The sequence below is a fragment of the Melampsora larici-populina genome (assembly GCF_000204055.1).
Source record: "Melampsora larici-populina 98AG31 unplaced genomic scaffold MELLAscaffold_1, whole genome shotgun sequence".
Taxonomy (NCBI): domain Eukaryota; kingdom Fungi; phylum Basidiomycota; class Pucciniomycetes; order Pucciniales; family Melampsoraceae; genus Melampsora; species Melampsora laricis-populina.
In genome coordinates, this window is record NW_006768765.1 from 930,117 (window position 1) to 943,608 (window position 13,492).

Consider the following 13,492-nt stretch of genomic DNA (forward strand, 5'->3'; position numbering starts at 1 on the left):
TTAAGATTGCCTGGATTGTTGATACATTTGTGTTGTGATATCTAGCATACCATTTTTTTAGTTTATTTTGAGTTCTTATTACGTGTAGTAATTTACTTGTCAAGGACTTCTGGTCACAGTGTTGGTATGTCAATAATTACGGGATACAAAGTTAAAACTGGGATTTTGTTCCCAGTTTCCCAGTTTTTGTTTTTGGCTGTGTTTGGAACTTTCCCACGTTCTCCCAGTTTCCCAGTTTGCGCAAACACAGCCAAAAAGTCCGAATTGGGAAACCCGGATTTGTTCCGGGTTTCTAGTTTGTATCCCGTAAATGAAGATAAAATTGAAAAGAAGAGTGTGATGGTTTAAGATACAAATGAAGGCATTAGCGGGGTTCACGTCAAATGAAATCAAACCCAAAATGTGTTTTAGGCATTGCTCGGAAGCCTTAATTTATAACTCACTTTTTAAAGCTTGTAAGTAGCTCTAGAGCCACTTGTGGGCTCTAAAATTATAGGTTGATGCCTATGATTTTTTTTTGATTGAGAAAAAAACCATTTTTTTATGTCAAGAAAAGGTGTATGAGTTGTTTATTTGTTCCCAACAGTTCTTTTTTTCCTACTTCTTTCTTGTTGAGTCCATAACAGCAGATAAAATGTACTTTTTTCCACCATATGTACCTTTTTCTCAAAGCTTGTTTTTTTTGTTATAAGATGTAATGGCCTATTTTTAGTCAATTCTTACAACATCCAAGTCAGTTTTAGGTAAAATTCATCTTGAACAATCACTTGGATGTTGTAAGATTCCTTTACTGTCAACTTTCAAGTTCATTGCTCAACATGCCTACTTCAACTGCTCCTACGACTCGATTATCTTCCCAACTTCTCTGTGCGGCTCATGAGTCAGCCAACGCTAGTGGTCCCCCCAGTCCAGTTTCTACTCCTGCCAGCCTAGCCCCTTCCGATTCTGTCTCTGAAGCTATCTCCAATACCACTACCGTTGCACGCTCCTCGTGGGTGTGGCAGTACTTCAATCAGCAAGATATCGAAGGCCTCCTCAAGAACGTCTGCCAAGCCAATCAAGGCTTTTCCAACAGTGTTACACTTGCCGACAAGGATCCTGACGCCCCTGTTGTGATCTGAAACAAAAGCCTAGCAATCAACCAAACTGGCAGCACGAAGTCTATGATTAGACACCTCTCAAGCTGCCACCATATCAAGCCACCGGTCAATACCAATCAGCAAACCATGGCAGCTTTTTTCAATGATGGCAGGCTCGCCAAGGTATGTACTTGAGGATCTCACTTCTCATTTTGTTTAAATTTTATACTGACCATTTTTTTCTCGTAGGTCAAAGCCTTTAACCGAGCAAACCTGAAGGATGCCCTGATTCGCTTGATTGTCAACCGAGAGCTCCCAATCTCGTTGGTTGATGCTCCAGAGTTTCGGGAGCTCCTTACAATGACCAATCCTGCTACACCTTCAATCCTGTCAAAGCAAACAGCTATATCCGAAGGTATCTTGTCCAAGTATCAATCGATCCGTGCTGCTATCACCAATGTTTTATCGACGGTTCAACATGTCAGTATAACTTGCGATGGATGGACCTCTCCACGCAACATCGCTATGCTTGGCGTGACTGCTCATTGGATTGATGATAATTTCAAGATGTGTGATGTGATTCTTGCTTTGAAACCAATTGATGGACCTCACACCGGAACGCATCTTGCGACTCTCCTCAAACACACTCTGGACAAGTTCAACATTGGCAAAAACCTCTATTGCATTACCGCAGATAATGCGTCCAACAACTCTACAATGGGTTGAACTCTTCAAACCATGATCCCGTCCTTTGATGCCTCCGATCGACTCCACGGTTGTGTCGCCCATGTCATCAACTTGGTGGCCAAAGCTGGAATGGTCGCCTTCGATCAAAAGTTGGCGCCTCCACCAGTCAATGCCCTTGATCCCCAAATTCCCCAACCATCAGTTCCTCTTTTAATCGAGTCGACCCCACATTCTACCGTCACTAGCATTCTCACTCGGATTCGTTCCTTCCACAAGAAGATTAAACACAGTCCCCAGCTTACAGCAGCCCTTGATAATGCGGTTCAAGGATGTGCCAAGCTCAAACGGCAAGTTGGTTTGATTCATGAAGTGTCCACTTGATGGTCTTCAACCCATGATTCTCTCGAACGTTATCTTGAACTCCAGCCAGTGATACGTTATGTGTGCAATGGAAATTCCGCCCTCGAAGACTTTTTGCTTGAAGAGGATGAGTGGCAACTTGTTGAGACACTTGTGCAATTTTTAGCTCCACTTGCTACTGTCATCAAAGAAATCGAAGGCAACAAGTCCCCAACTTTCTCTAATGTCATGCCTGACTATCAGTGGCTAGTCAAACGACTTGAATCTGTGAGTCTGGTTTTTTCATCTTTTTTTTCTATCATTTTTTCAATGATTCATTAACTGATATGTTTTAATTTCTGTCTTGTAGGCTTGGCACAACTCCAACTGCAAAGAGTTGAAAGTTTTGATCATGCCAATGATGAAGAAGATCGTTCAATATCAAGAGGCCGCTCAGAAGAAAGCGGTGTATATATGTGCTGCTATCCTTGATCCTCGCCTCAAAGTCAACACGGTCAAAGCCTCAACAATGGAGTCCCTCGGCTGGGGACCTGAAGATCTAGTCAAGTATTTCACTAATCAAGCAAGAAAATTTGTACCACCTTGTGATCCTGAGATCGAGATTGTTGATCCTCAAGAAGACACTCTCAACCTCAATTGACCTCAACACTTCATCAAGCGCCGTAAAATGGTTCCTATCGAGCATGAGGTCAACGAGTATCTCACAGCCCCTCAAGAAGATGAGCAGTGCGATGTTCTTCACTACTGGTTCTTGAATCAGCGTCACTGGCCAAATCTAGCACGTACGGCCAAGGCAATGTTGGCTGTGCCTGCCACTAGTGCACCATCTGAGCGGTGTTTCTCTAGTGCTTTAAGAGTAATGAGTGACCATCGAGCTTCATTCACTACCCAAAATCTTGAGGCCCAAGTGTGCCTCAAAAGCTGGTCCCGCCAGTTCTCCTAAATTTTTTATTTCTTTCTCGGTAGCTATTCTACATCTAGTAGCTCACAATTTTTATACACGTAGTTTTTAAATTCTATATCTAGTAGCTCACAAGTTATACACATTGTTTCTAAGTGATTGATAGCTTTGTACTTGATCTAGATACTGATAGTGATGCTATATTATGCTTCTTTGAACCTGAAATCTATGCTTTTGCCCTCTTTTTCCGTGCCCAAAATGAGCCCCGCCCCGCTCAGCCCGACACCCTACATCATGGGGCATGCCCTGGTGGGCCCTGCCTGAATTCTGGATGGCTTCGGGCCTTGATGGGGCAGGGCCAGGCCCCGTGGCCGGCCACGAAGTTACGGGGCCGGGTCATAGCCCTAGCTATTATGAGTACGGTTTGGGAAAGGTTGTTTCACTTATTGTTTTTCATTTCTCTATTTTGGGAATAGGTTGCCTGTGACCTGAGATTTTCTTTCTATGTTTGTTTTTGTGTTCTCTTATAGATATATATACTACTGTCATTGTTCCACTGAGTTTCTTTCCTCATTGGAAAGAAACTGTAAGTGTCTTGCTTTTTCAATTAGACTAACAATTCATCCTTCTAACAACTGTTCTTACTGGTTACAACATCTCTGTTATGGTATCTTTATCTTTTAACTTACAACCATCTCATTTATCAATGCCTGCAATCCCTGTTGCTTTTACGCAAAGGTTTGTCTTAGTGTTTCCCTTATCTCTCTACTTTATTTTCTCTTTACTAACTTGTGGTGTGGTCAGGTCTGTTCTTTTTAGTTGCTCTTTGAAGCACTTGAGGCTTGTGCTGTTTACTCATGTCTGTACCTGTTACCCCGAGTCTCTTCCTAATGGCATAGCCATGGCTTCTTTGAGCATCTGTCCTCTCAACTTTGCAATTTGAACCCATTTTGGGATTGAGCAGAATCTAGTGAACATGTGATTGATTTGAAACTGTTCTGAATGATTATACATCTGAACCCTTAGTGGGATTGAACAGATTGTGAAAGATTGCTTTTTGAAAAACAAAGGGGGACGGCTGTTATCTGTGACGTTGACCTCCCTTGTCCCGCAGCTGTTTTCCTTGGGGTTGATCCTGTACTACTGTTTCATTATATCTTGGACATCAAGAAAAAATAATGAAGTTGAAATTTCAGTTCTTAACTGGATTTAAACACAGCAATCACTGTATTGTCTGTTTTTCATTGGTGAATTTTGAAGTTTAATCTACTTCAAGGTAGTAAAAACTTCATTATTTGTTTCTTGATGTCCAACATATAATGAAATAGCTGTATATAAGAATGGAAATGATAGAATCTCTTATTTTAAAATGAAATTTGCAACAAATGGAAATGCTTTTGGTGTATCTAGTATCTCATGTTTGAACTATGTAAGCTACCTTTTTTGGCTCAGGCATTGAATATCCGGCAACTTACCTGGTTGGCGTTTGGGCGGCAGTTAATACAAAAAAAAACCAACAGGAATACCCCAAAAGGGGTCGGGGAGCCTGTACAAGCGTTGGGACAGGGCCCAGGCAGGCCACTACTCGACGGATAGTGGCCGGGACGGGCCGAGTTTACATACACTTGCTTCAGTGTACTCGTACTTTGGCTAGGTATTGCACAAAGAATGCATTCAGTAAAAAACAGAATTCACTCTAGTTGTGAGCATCAGCAGAGTTGTGATTCCCAATTCCCGCCTGCCACCCGGACGGATCACAATTTGTAAATTTCCTGCGCAGTAAATGCTGCATGCCTCATCCGGTCACAAGCATCTATTCACCAATTCCCAAACCAAACGTGAGATATTCAGTCATTGGTAATGCCCTTGTTGACTGAGGTTGTGCGTAATCAAGGCTCTCTCCAAGGTGGGCACAACAGAGGGTTGTAAAAAACCTTTGGTCCTTTTCAGACAATCCACCAACAGTGTTGCAAAGCTGGTGAGCTGCGCTAAGGTTATCAATTCTCATATTTCAGGATAGGTAGCGGGCACCTTTTTGACGACATCCTTCGATAGCATCATTTTAGAATACAACAGGGCAGGTCAAGTAGGCCACTTTTTTGCTCATTTATGGGCCAAAACGAGTGAAAAAGTGGCCTACTTACCTGCCCTAATTGTTCACAATCATATGATATGATATGATGTTGATGAGCTGCGATGACAAGATTGGAACAATAGGAAGAGTTGGATGGGAAGCTTAGTTAATTTTAGGGCGGGATATTGGTCTTGAAGTGTGGAAATGTCAATATCCTTTGGTACACTGTCAAACGTATTGGAACATACGAGAAACTGTGGATGGCTGCGGCTTCTTCTTGTGGCATTGGTAAGTACAGCTGTTTCAACAAAGATTGATTTTTTTTGAAAATCTCGCCAATGTGCAAAACCCGGGTTTTGTCCTGTTTTGTCCCTCACCCGATTTTGTCTCTCCGCTAATTGGAAGAATACAGAAAAGAATAAACCTGTAAATCAAGTTTTGTCTCTGGTTTTACCCGCTGCGGAGACAACTTTCTCCAAAAAAAGTTGTCAACCTTTCTTGAAACGGCTGTACATGCATCCGGCCCGCGGGCGGGAATCGGCTTGCACATATAGGGCGAATGTTCACGTCTACATAGTCGAACTCCTGTTAAACTCACGTTAGCCCCCGCGTTACATATATCGGGTTGATTCCCCGCTGCTTCTCGCACGCTTCGAGCGCAGCGAAGCTGTCAATATCTGCTCTCTTTTAGAAGGTCAATGATCCCACGGATGACAGTGATATCTGGTCAAAAACTAGATTACTCCTGATATGTCCTCACAACACTAGACAAACAAAAGTGGCCTTTGATTCTCACAACGGTCATACCACACAGCCTGTCCAATCTTGAGCAGGGTTTCCGCAAAACTCGAGCGAATTGGCTCATAACTTTGGCAAGCTTTGTGCAATCATAAGCTTAACTAAGCCCCTCTTCCGACGCGACCACGTCCGCTCTTGAAGTGCATCAAGACTCGCGGCAGCTGTTTCATGCAACATTAGGTATGTGTCTCCTTTTACGTCCTCGGCCATACATATAAGTCCCCCCAAGTCATCTTGCTATCAATTTTTTCGCACTCAAACTCGCCCATCTTGTCTCGAATAGCTATCAATAAATCCTAGCCAATCAACCAACTCCACCGCTTCATTTTTCAAGAATGTCGATAGCGACCTACATAGCTCCTTATTTGTTTACAGTGCCGTTGGCATTGCAGGCCTTCTGGCGACATCCGTATTACGTGAACAGCAAGGCGGCCAGCGCAGCACGGGCGTTCCTCATGCCAGCGACAATATACTTCGCGTTGACAAGCAATCGTGCTAGACACATCGAGCCTCGCGACACAAACTTTCATGTCAATTTTTCAATCTGTTCCTTCCTCACAGTGCATGTTGTATGTCTCGCCATACAGCTTGGGCTCTCACAGGACCCACCCCTGCCAGTATCTAGTAAGCATTGGTATCATAATTCTATCTTCCAGAAATATGTTCTTATCCATGCACTTTGTTGCAACAAAACCTCTAGATGAGCTCGAACCCAAGGAAAAGATGGGTGAAGATAATTCACACAAATTGTCAGCAAGTATCGACGTACAATCAGCCCCTTCATGGGGTGAACTTATCAAGTTTACTGTTTGGTTTCTTACTAGGTATGTTACTGGGTTGTCCTAGACATATGCCAATTTCAAAAACTCGAGAAAGTGACTGGAATATGAAAAGTTGAATTTCCTACTTCTGCTTTCAATTAGCCCTCGGTTTGTTGGAACTACTTGGGCTCCCCCAAGTTCTGTTTTACCTCCTGCTCCTAAGCTTTCTATGAGAGATTTCTTTACAAAGACTATGAAGAATACTTTGAAGCATCACTTCTTGTTTGTATTATGTTGGTTTGTGGGTGTAATAATTACACAGCATCCGCAGGGATCCTATGGGTTTCTGACCCAAGAATGTAGGTTACCTGAAGGTCGCTTGTTGAAGATTTTAGCTCCATACTTCAATAGCATACCTTTCGTGGTCAGTTTCTTTTTGCCTAATGCGCAATATCTCAAGCTACCTGGACTTCTTCTCAGAAAATGATTTTCTCTTTTACCTTGAAATATCTATGTACAGTTTGCTACATGGCTTACCATAGAAAATGTGCGCAACGTGGCGACACTTATAGAGCTAGCAGTATACTACTTTGGTCCTCGGATTTTACCGAAGACTCTTGCACCAGGCCCATTCGATAGCTCACTCTACCCACCCATCTATCCCGACCTTTGGGGGCAATGCAGCATAGCTCAGTTTTGGTCCAGAGGTAAATTTGCAAGCTGTCGTCTAGGGTGGACGAGAATATCGGCTGACGAATATCGTGCGACGATCAAAATAGGCTGGCACGCTGCACTTCGTCGCGATATCATCTTCTGTGTGGGTGCGCCGGTTGCGCGCCTGTTCTCCCCCTTTGGACGAACTCTTAGTGGATTCACAGGCAGCATTAGTGCAATGCTCTTCAGTGCCTTCTTTCATGAATATGGTTAATATCCTTCATACCTCGTAATCATCTGAAGTCACATACGTAAGTGGATTGCTCACGGTTTGTCTCTTTCAGTTGTGATATCTTCTGCCCCAGCCCCGGATCCAACCTGGGGTACTGCCAAATTGTGGATATGCAGTTCGGTTGCAATCGGTTTTGAGTATTTGTTTACCATGGTCACGGGAAAGAGAGTAGGTGGAGTTTTAGGCAAGGTATGGACCTACAGTGTGCTATTTATTCTATCACTGCATACCGTCACTAAATGGTAAGCCAGAACGATAGAAATCAAGATAAACGAGGTTTGGAACTGAAATGATTGTTAAACCTTTCTTGCCAGGTTGGAATTTGGTCTTGGGCAAGTAGGGATTCTTCCAGTTTCTCTTTGGACATGGCATAGATATGTGATTCCCTTTGGGCCTTCTCTTCCTGAACCTTGGATATCTCAAACACAAGGAGGCAAGTCAAATATCAAAGTTACCCGTCTTTGAAATCATATCCTACAGCAATTCACTGATACTATCCTGTCCATCCTTTGTTCATCTTGTGTAGTCTGTTTCTTTCTTCTTCTGTCTGTTTCTATTCATTATTTGGGTTTATGGACCAAATCGTAATGTTCAATTTGTCAAATGTATCTGATCGGCACGGTCAAATCCCACGTCGTATTTGAGAGAGTGGATCGAGACTTTGATTATCTGATGTTGATTTGGGATGTTTTATATGCCGTTCAGCGGTAGGTTGAAGTATGGAGGCGTAGCATTGAATACTGCTGTCACGGATATAGTGGTTGGTATTATCCAAAGGGTCTGAAGTGGTATGGGGTGATATGTTTTTTGCTTGGGTCTCTTATCATTAATCTTTTTCTTGTCAAAGAAATCAGATATCATCCTCATCTTTTTCTTCATTCATTCAACTACATCGTGTGTGCTCTAAACGACTTATTGGAGCTTACATAAGAGCAGTATGATGTTGAGAAAAGTAATCAAGCTCTGTCTGGCAGATCTACACCATGTGCCCTGAGGGTTTTAAAACCTTTTGATTATAAGATGCATTTGGAAGAGGGATATCTTCTGGAAAAGGAGGAGTACAATACACTCGTTCTTAGCTTGAAGATACAAATATTTGCATTCATTGAACAGAACGCAGGAAACTTGATCAAGTATTTATTATAGGTGTAAGCATAGTTTCAAAGAAATTAGGAGGTCAATTGTTTTGCTGACACAAGAAGTAAAACAGAGACAGTGAATTTTGAGCAATAAATGAGTGATTTTTTTTAATCAGAATGGACAATTGTAAGAAAACCCGAGTCAAAGAGAAGAATAAAGATAAACTTGCAGAAACCAAAAATAGATACTCCAGCTTCTCCTTTGTTGTATACATACCACTCAATCCGATCTGTGTCATCTCGAGATAAGTGACGTTTTTGTTCAGTTTCATTTCCAATTTCAAATGGAAAGTAACAAAGGCTTTGGTGATCACTGAAAAAACAAAGTTCTTCTTGAATAGATGGTTCACAATGTTGCATCACAATAGGCGCGTAGTGTACAGAACCGGCGTCTGGTGGGTGTACTTGAAGATGGACGGAAGAGTTGTTGATGTCGTGAAAGATGCAGCTAGGCATGTATACGATGAGGAATAGCAGTAGGTTCTCCTAAATGACGCTGTGGATTATACAAAATGGCTGAATTTGAAATTGTCAAGGTTGTATGAATTCAGTACGTTGTGGAAGATCTTGCCAAGGAATGTGAAGTTATGTGGATTCTGATAAAGGAAGTTGGGCTATGGTGAGACAACTCACTTCTGGACCGCTACCACCATGGCAATGTTAGCAGGTACTGAGAGACCAAACCAGCAAAGCAATGGTGCCCTAAATTCACAACATCAACACAATGCAAAGAAAGAGGAATGAGATTCAACTTTTAAAGGGAGCAGGATGCTGTCAGCCATTGGCATCAAATTTTGCAATGGACAATGTGGTGGCTGGACACCCAAATCCATAGTTTGAGTTATATGGCAATACAGTGAATAGGTCCAGTGGAGAGTGTCAAAGTCTCATAATTAGGCATAGAATACACCAGTTGTGTAGCACTTGAGCTGGAGAATTGTTCATTGGGTGCAAAGCTTGAGTCATTCAGGGTTTGATTCTAACAGCTTGCTACTACTAGTTGTTGGCTGCAGTGATTGAACCCCTTTGAAGACTGATGGAATCACTGCATTCAGACTTCAAGCTTCTCTCCAAGAGTCCATTTTCATTATTGATTCAATCCGCTGCTTCCTGATACATCAATCATAATACTTGGTGATCAGAACTCTTAGCAGGACTTTTGTCTAAAGAGAATGATTCTAATCCCATAGGTGATGTGATGGGTTTCACATTGTTTGTGCTGGCAATGTCACCAAAAAACACATGCCAAATGTGAGTAATCTTTGATGTCATCACTTCAAGAACCATGATGGACTTTTTCTTCTTCCCTTGAAAACTTCCCTGTCCAACCAGAAGGAAAATATTTCCAAACACAGTGCATACCATCAGTGGAGCCTTTCCAACCCAGAAAACTGGGAAACTCTCATTATAATGTTTCTCGAAAGATGGATTCTCAGGATTCGAATAGAACCTAGAGAAGACGTCGTTGCTAGAATTGTCTATAGTACAAAATGGACACACTGAGGGCACAGGTTCCTTTAGACTATAGCGACTCCGCTAGTCAACTTCAAGAACAAGAATTGAAACTAACCTGCGACCTCGTGAGTAAATGAAAGAGCGCGCGTAAGAAGGCAGTTTAAGAACAGGAAAAATAAACAGTTATTGATTCTTTTCAACACTACACACCTGAGGGCACAGGTTCATTAGTTAGACTATAGCGACTCCGCTAGTCAACTTTGAGAACAAGAATTGAAACTAACCTAAACAACAGTAATAAAGAAAATGAGATACAATAGTGATTCTCAGCCAGGAAGCGTTTGCAGAGCAAAAGCCTCATAAGCAGTCACAATAATAAAAAACATAAAAATACATAAACAAAAAATCACATCTCTCTCACTCTAGTTTCAAGAGTGTAATTGTTATAAAAATAAACAATTAAACAAAACATCTTAGTCAAGGGTCAAAGGTGTTTTGTCTAAATTAAAAAATATCGAAGTTTCTAAGCATGACAAACAATATAAATCTCTCGACAGCGAGCTGACTAGACTCGAAGAGATTTTAAGAAGATAGCAAACCTTTAACAAAGAAAAACAATATAAATCTCTCGACAGCGAGCTGACTAGACTCGAAGAGATTTTAAGAAGATAGCAAACCTGACAAGGTTTGACAAAGAAATAAAACTTTAGAATTTCTTTTCCCAGACGGTCAGGAAAAAGATAAAAGAGAAACGAAACAAAAACACAATTCCACAACACACCTTTAACAAAGAAAAACAATATAAATCTCTCGACAGCGAGCTGACTAGACTCGAAGAGATTTTAAGAAGATAGCAAACCTGACAAGGTTTGACAAAGAAATAAAACTAGTAGAGCGAGTGATAAGTAAGTAAAGTGTTTTAAATAAAAGACACTAATAAGAGAATAGAAAAATTATTACCTTTAGAATTTCTTTTCCCAGACGGTGAGGAAAAAGAAAAACTAAAGGGGACAACACGAGCGAACACACATATAAGACAAAAATTAGACAAACAAAAAGAGAAAAGAAAGACGCGTGACCACCCCTGCATTCATGCACTACTTTGCTAAGCTTACATTCCAATCAACTGACAACCAAACACACATTTACCCCTTTCATGTATCATTAGCTCTAAACTGATCGAGTCGACAATGTTCTACTTGTACATACGACCGTTGAACGTTTTGTGACAACATTGATCTATTTACTTAACGCTTGAAGGTCTTGACACAACATGAGTTCAGCTCGATGATGAAAATAATCCAATACTCCCCCTCAAGACTTTCACCGTTAAGATTTCACACCTAATTTACTTCTCAACTTGATGAATTGCTGCTTACCAAGTGCTTTTGTAAGTAAATCAGCAACCATTTCACTTGTTGGACAATGTTTAATAATCATCTCCTTCTTGTTGACAACCTCCCGGATCCAATGATACTGTATCTCAATATGTTTTGTACGTCCATGAAAGATTGATTTGCTAGTAAGATGAATTGCACCGAGATTGTCACTTTCTAGGACAGTAGCTTCTGAATCGTAACAACCAAAATAACCCATCATTCTTCTTAACCAGAGTAATTCTTGACCCGCTTCAGTTATTGCTCTATACTCAGCCTCCGTTGAAGATAATGCAACAGTTGGTTGCAAACGACTTTTCCATGAGAGCGCACCACCAGCAAGAGTGAAAATATAACCAGTGGTGGACCGGCGAGTACTGCGATCTCCAGCCCAGTCTGCATCACAGTGAGAGATGGGAAATTGATAGCTTCGTTGACCGGAGACTGAAGAGACATCTTTACCCGAGTATACAATACCAAGATTAATTGTACCTTTGAGATACCGAAAAACATTGAGAGCTGTGTTCCAGTGTTGGATCCCCGGTTTGTCGAGATGCTGAGACAGGACACCCACTGCGTAGGCTAAGTCAGGACGTGTACATTGTGATAAGTACATAAGAGAGCCTACAGCACTTCTATAATTCAGTTTGAGTAATAAGAATTTAGCAGCCTCTTCATCAGTTGCACGATAGAGTTTTAGATTTGGAGTTAAAGGTGTTGAAGCAGATTTTGAAGTAGTCATTTCAAATCTATTAAGAATGGTTAGAGCAAATTTGGATTGAGTTAGAGCGTAAATTTGATTTCCTCGTCTTTGAATTTCAATACCAACAACCATCTTAGCCAATCCAAGATCTTCCATTTCCCATTTCAGTGAGATTTCAGTTTTGAATTTTTCAATTTCATTTCCAGTGATGGCCATATCATCTACATGAACATATACAGCTGTAAACTTTTCATTTTCTTCATCTGATCTGATGTAAACACATGGATCAACTTCACACTGATGAAATCCAATTTCAATTAAGAATCCTTCAACATCATCTTGCCAGATCTTTGGTGACTGTTTTAGACCATAAAGAGACCGGTTCAGCTTCAAAACCATATGTTCTTGACCTTTGACTTGAAATCCTTCAGGTTGTTCTATGTAAATTTCTTCTTCAAGAATGCCGTTGAGAAAAGCAGTCACGGCGTCCATTTGATGGATTTCCCACCCATGAATGGCAGCCATAGCAACAAGAATACGAAAAGAAGTAGGTTTGCCCGTAGGGGCAAAGGTTTCGCCATAATCCACACCTTCAACCTGAGTATTCCCCATAGCTACATATCGAGCTTTGAACTTGATGGAACCATCAGCAGTGTCTTTCTTTCTAAAAATCCACATGCCTCTGATGACTGCTTTGTGAGTCGGACGATCGACAAGGGTCCACACATCCTTTTTCAAAAGGGAAGACATCTCCTTGTTACAAGCTTCGGTCCAGAGCTGGGAGTCACCCGAGCTCATGGCCTTCTTGTAAGATTTCGGATCCGGCGTGGAAGATGACACATGATTCACTTCAGGCGGAAGACAATCGAACTGTGACAAGTAATCGGTATCCTCAAAGACTGCCATGCTGGCCATACCCTTGTAGTCAACTTTAGGTATGTTCCGAAAGGTGAATCGAGTTTGAGTAGGGACTGAAGGTTGAGAATCATTTGAATCGATGTTTGATGGATTATCGGTTGAATCAACAGTTTCGTGAATGACTTCAGGAGTTTCAGAAGGAGTGATTGGAACTGATTGAAAATTTTGTTCACAGGCTTCTACTTCATCAGAATTCTCGTTAGAGATCTCAGCGTTTGTTTCAACGTTGATTTCTTCCGGAAGAATCATCATCATCGAAGTAGAAGGTCCTGATCACATCGGTTTCATTATCAGA

The 13,492-nt window shown here is 41.4% G+C and overlaps 1 protein-coding gene across 1 annotated transcript; it reads left to right on the plus strand.

Moving 5' to 3' along the window:
• Positions 1-6,234: 6,234 nt before the first annotated feature.
• MELLADRAFT_101050 (uncharacterized protein) lies at positions 6,235-8,390 on the plus strand (the record flags this gene model as incomplete). Its single annotated transcript, XM_007403500.1, has 6 exons — positions 6,235-6,523; positions 6,600-6,723; positions 6,823-7,084; positions 7,181-7,481; positions 7,659-7,848; positions 8,312-8,390. The coding sequence occupies 6 exons, from the start codon at positions 6,235-6,237 to the stop codon at positions 8,388-8,390; spliced, it is 1,245 nt and encodes a 414-aa protein (XP_007403562.1).
• Positions 8,391-13,492: the final 5,102 nt, after the last annotated feature.